The sequence below is a fragment of the Brassica napus genome, chromosome C6 (assembly GCF_020379485.1).
Source record: "Brassica napus cultivar Da-Ae chromosome C6, Da-Ae, whole genome shotgun sequence".
NCBI classification, from domain to species: Eukaryota; Viridiplantae; Streptophyta; class Magnoliopsida; order Brassicales; family Brassicaceae; genus Brassica; species Brassica napus.
The window spans coordinates 867,568-872,845 of record NC_063449.1 but is presented as its reverse complement, the minus strand read 5'-3'; the positions used below and the strand labels follow the sequence as shown (position 1 = coordinate 872,845).

General features: G+C 45.5%; 1 protein-coding gene across 1 annotated transcript in view; it reads left to right on the top strand.

The window, feature by feature from the left end:
* The window catches only part of LOC111209563, a 13,652-nt gene extending 9,611 nt beyond the window's left edge, over positions 1-4,041 (top strand). The window contains exons 4-5 of the mRNA XM_048761161.1: positions 3,845-3,959; positions 4,029-4,041. Of these exons, the coding sequence (XP_048617118.1) occupies positions 3,845-3,959; positions 4,029-4,041 (128 nt within the window). The remainder of the gene's footprint in view (positions 1-3,844; positions 3,960-4,028) is intronic.
* Positions 4,042-5,278: the final 1,237 nt, after the last annotated feature.

Genomic DNA, 5,278 nt, shown 5'->3' with positions numbered 1-5,278 from the left:
TCCTGATACATCTTCTTTCTTCTGCGACACATTGACTCGATAACACACGGACCTTACATGATTGACCGCATTGATCTAAACCATGCTTGATACCACCCTCTTAACCACCGCCCTACCCTTTTGCAGCCCCAGAATGACTGCCACGTCAGCGCCGGCAACAATCAAACAAGAAGCACTGCCCGACCTACCTTCCTCTGCCAAGTCTAAAGTGATACGACGGGTTGAGAGAGATCTTTCCAAGTCTCAAACATAATTCTGTAACCCGACTATACATGTCATCAAACCTCGTTTCCTCTATCTTCGGCCTAAGGCTTTGCAAACCCGTACCAAATCAAAGAGTTGTGTTTATGTTGGACTAACCTAATATCAGATTCAACACGTCACGAATATAAAACATACTTTATTCCATATATATAAACATGAATTCACAAGCCTAAAATATTATACATATGGTCCATGGACGCAGTCGAAAGTAAACATACATTTATATATCTTGAAAACGAGTCTATAGCAAAAGATGTCCAATCTACATCAGCTCCTACAGTTCCGCGAGCGCTAGGGTCCTTTTTACTGGTCACCTGCGAAAGGATGTGAGGAGTGAGTGAACTAGGTTCACTCAGTGAGCCCGGGTCCAGGGTTCCCTATCTAGCATATACAACTACCCGTCATTCTAAACCTAACCCCAAACACAAGCAAGACGGGTAGTTCAGCAAGAAACATTCAAGATCATAAAGAAAGACCGATCTAAGCAATAAACCATTAAACCATATTAAATCAAAACACTCTTTATGAGTGTCGCATCAATCAAACAACATATATATATATATTTATATATATATATATATATACTCCTAGGGCCCGACATAATCATTCTTCTTCCTCCACATAGGGACACCGGCAATCCCTTCACTATTACACCACACAGATGTAGACACTTGGGAATCGCCCGGTCACGGTCCTCAATCGGAATCGCCGTGCCCCGTCCTCTATCGGACTCGCCGGGGGCTGTCACATCAACGTGTGACACTCGGGCTTGGTGATCAAGCCAAGTTAACCCGAGCTCACCACTTCCTCCGGACCACGACGGTGTTTAGTGGTACCATTTGAGGAAGCAATGACCTGCAAACTACTACTAGAAGACCACCACAGGTTCTCACACAACAGTACCAACACGAGGTACACACTATAACAATATATAATAATCATCAATCACATTAATCCAGGTGCTTAGACTAGTCTTGCTATCCACTTAGCCCAGACATCGTCTCAAGCCTCGGATCCACAAACTGACACCTAGACCTGTCCGGCTATCCTAGCTCGGAAGCCGTCTCCGATGTCAGGAACCTGCATTAATAATTCGTTAACAAACAATTAACCGTGACAGTGATTAAGCGATGTGGCTCGACTCTTTGATTCCGGATGTTGACCAAACCCTTTTTTCGCCCCCCTCCAAATCTTCGTCTTGGTACCGTGATGGTAAATCCCAAAATCCAACGTCGATGTCTTGAATCGACTGGTCTGGACTGATCAGAACTCGGAAAAAACCTTCTTTCACTTCTGGACAGTCTTTCGGAACTTCCCGACAGTTTATCGGTCTTTGGAAATGTCTATACTTGTAAAGCACCTCACTTCTTTTTCTCTCCCTCTCTCTAGCCACGTTTTGCTTTGGTTTCTATGAAATGAGATGATTAAAAATGGTGAAGGGTGGCTGGGTATATATAGAATTGCCGGCCAATAAGAAATGCCCACCCGATCGCATGTGTGTCGTCTCGCATGCTTCCGGTCGCATGCGTGGCGACACATGGGCGTCCACATGCCCTGTTTCATGCCTCCTAGCCATGCCATAAAACACCTCCACGTCCACTTGCCCTTCAGCATGTCTGGTGTTCATGCATCGCGACACACGGGCCTCTGCATGTCGGTTCACATGCGCAGATCACAGGTACTGCGACACCTCGTACTTCTGTGTGTCGAGCTGCATGGAACTGCTTCATGCACGTCTACACCTCCTTCTTGTGTTGACACTCAGCAGGTTTAATGGTTAAGACCACGTCCTGACCCCTTAGATCAAGCCACCTCGAGCTTCTCAGTCGATTTGCGCGATTTCGGCCCTTCTGGTGAATTTCCGTAAAGCGATCAATCCCAAATATTTCCGCTCCCCGTTCTGATGAGCTAAATATGTTTAATAGACACCAGACTAACCTTAATCTTGAGGACAAATTTCCCGAGCCTTCGGCTTCCTCCCCAGAAATTCCATAAAACCGAACTTAGGGTTTTTTTTTTTAAACGGGGTATTACACACCGGCAATCCCTTCACTATTACACCACACAGGCGTAGACGCTCGGGAATCACCCGTCACGGTCCTCTCATCAGAATCGCCGTGCCCCGATCGTCTATCAGACTCGCCGGGGGCTGTCACATCCACGTGTGACTCTCGGCCTTGGTGATCAAGCCAAGTTAAACCGAGCCCACCACTTTCCGGACCACAACCGGCTTAGTGGTACCATTTGAGGAAGAAATGACCTGCAAACTACTACTAGAACCACACCACAAGGTTCTCACACAACAATACCAACACGAGGTACACACTATAACAACATATGATAAACACACAATCACAATAATCCGGGTGCTTAGACTAGTCTTGCTATCCACTTAGCCAAGACACATCGTCTAAAGCCTCAGATCCACAAACTGACACCTAGACCGGTCCGGCTATCCTAGCTCGGAAGCCATCTCCGATTTCAGGAACCTGCATTAAAAAATCGTTAACAAACAATTAACCAAGACTCACAGTTATTAAGCGATGTGTCTCGACTCTTTTGATTCCGGATGTTGACCAAACCCTTTTATCCCCTCCAAATCTTCGTCTTGTTACCGTGATGTTAAATCCCAAAACCCACCTCAATGTCTTGAATGAACTGGTCTGGACTGATCAGAACTCGGAAAGAATCTTCTTTCACTTCTGGACGTCCTTCGGAACTTTCCGGCAGTTTATCGGTCTTTCTTCAAAAATGTCTATACTCTAAATCACCTCACTTCTTTCACTTTCTCTCTCTAAGCTACGTTTTGGAGTGTCCTTGGTGCGTCTGAATGAGTAAAAATGAACCAGGTTAGCTGGGTATATATAGAAGTTGCCGGCCAATAAGAATGAGCCACCCGATCGCCTGTGTATCGTCATGCATGCTTCCGGTCGCATGCGTGGCGACACATGGGCGTCCACATGCCCTGCTGCATGCTATCTAGCCAAGCCAGAAGACTCCTCCACGTCCACTTGCCCTTCAGCATGTCTGGTGTTCATGCATCGCGACACACGGGCCTCTGCATGTCGGTTCGCATGCGCAGATCGCAGGTATTGCGACACCTCGTGCTTCTTTATGTCAAGCAGCATGGAACTGCTTCATGCACGTCTACACCTCCTTCTTGTGTTGAAACTCAGAAGGTTTAATGGTTGACACAACCATCCTAATCCCTTAGATCAAGCCACCCTGAGCTTTTCAGTCGATTTAACGCGATTTCGGCCCTTCTGGTGAATTTCATCATCCCGCGATAATTCCCGAATATTTTTCCGCTACCGATCTGATGAGCTGAATATTTTTAATCGACTCCAGACTAACCTTAACCTTGAGAATAAAAAATTTCTCGAGCCTTCGGCTTCCCCGAGAAATTCCATAAAGCCAAAATTATGGGCTTTTTTTTTTAAGACGGGTTTTACATCCTCCTCCCCTTATTTGAATTCGTCTCCGAATTCTCTAAGGATCCGGTGATCCCCCTTCTTCCATCACTACATCTTCGTGGAAGAACTCTGGATGCAACGCTTTGAATCTTGATTCATCCTCCCAGGTCACAACTACACGGTTCCGCTTACCCCTGAAAACTTGGACTTGAGGAATTTCTCGATTCTTCAATCGTCGTATCCGACGTTCACCTATTCGGCCTGGTCCCTCTGGATAGTGAGGTATGTTTGCAGGTTTTCGATTTGCTCTGTCTCAATAGCGTTGGGATCATGAACATGTTTCTTCTGCAGCATTGATACGTGAAATACCAGATGTATTTGCATCTCTTCAGGTAGGTTGAGACGATAAGCTACCTCTCTGATTCGTTGTATAATCTGGTAAGGCCCAATCTTATCCTTAGCGCTAGTTTCCCGATCTTCCTGAATCTCTCCTTTCCTTTCTGAGCTGACACTCTCAGATAAACCCAATCACCAATATTGAACACCACTTCTCGCCTTGATTGATCGGCGTACTTCTTTGTCTATCCTGCTTTCTTCATATTGGTTTGAATGATCTCTAACTTTTTCATCGTCTCTTCTACAATTCCGGGTCCAAACTCTCTTCTTTCTCCAACTTCGGTCCAGCATAAAGGTGTTTTGCATGGCCTCCCATAAAGCGCCTCATATGGTGCCATACCTATGCTAGAATGAAAGCTGTTGTTGTAGGAGAATTCGACTAATGGTAAATGCTTTTCCCAGCTTCCCGCCCAATCCAATATACACATCCGCATCATATCCTCTATGGTGCGTATGGTTCTTTCGGTTTGGCCGTCCGTCTCGGGATGATATGCGGTGCTTATGAATAACTTAGTTCCCACTGCTTCTTGTAACCCTTTCCAAAAATTTGAGGTGAATCTAGGATCTCGATCGGAGACTATATATGTTGGCACACCATGCAACCTCACAATTTGTTCCACATACATCTCTGCCAATACTTCTACCTTATCGGTTTCCTTCATAGGTAAGAAGTGCTCCACCTTTTTCAGTTTGTCGACAATCACCCATATTGCATTATTTGATCTTCCTCGAGCCGGCGGTAACCCACTGATGAAATCCATGGATATGGAATCCCATTTCCACTGAGGTACTGGTAAGCTTTGTAACAATCCTCCTGGAATCTGATGCTCGACTTTGACTTGTTGACAAGTTTGACATTGAGCCACCCATCATGCTACTGATTTCTTCATTCCTAGCCAATGATAATAACTTCGGATATCTCCGTACATTTTCGTACTCCCGGGATGGATACTGAGTAACGAGTGATGCGCCGACTTCAAAATCTCATCTCGTAGCCCTTCTCCCTGTGGTGCTGATATCCTCCCATTAAGTAATAGTGTATAATCTGCTGCCACATGATAGCCACTTGCGTTTGGAGCTTCTTGATTTTTAAATTCTGTGATGATTCCTTTTAACTTCTCATCACGTTGTTGTTCCTGTCTGATCTGTGCGAGTAAAACTGCCTGGTTTACAGTATGTATGCCGAAAGGCTCACTTGGCTCCCC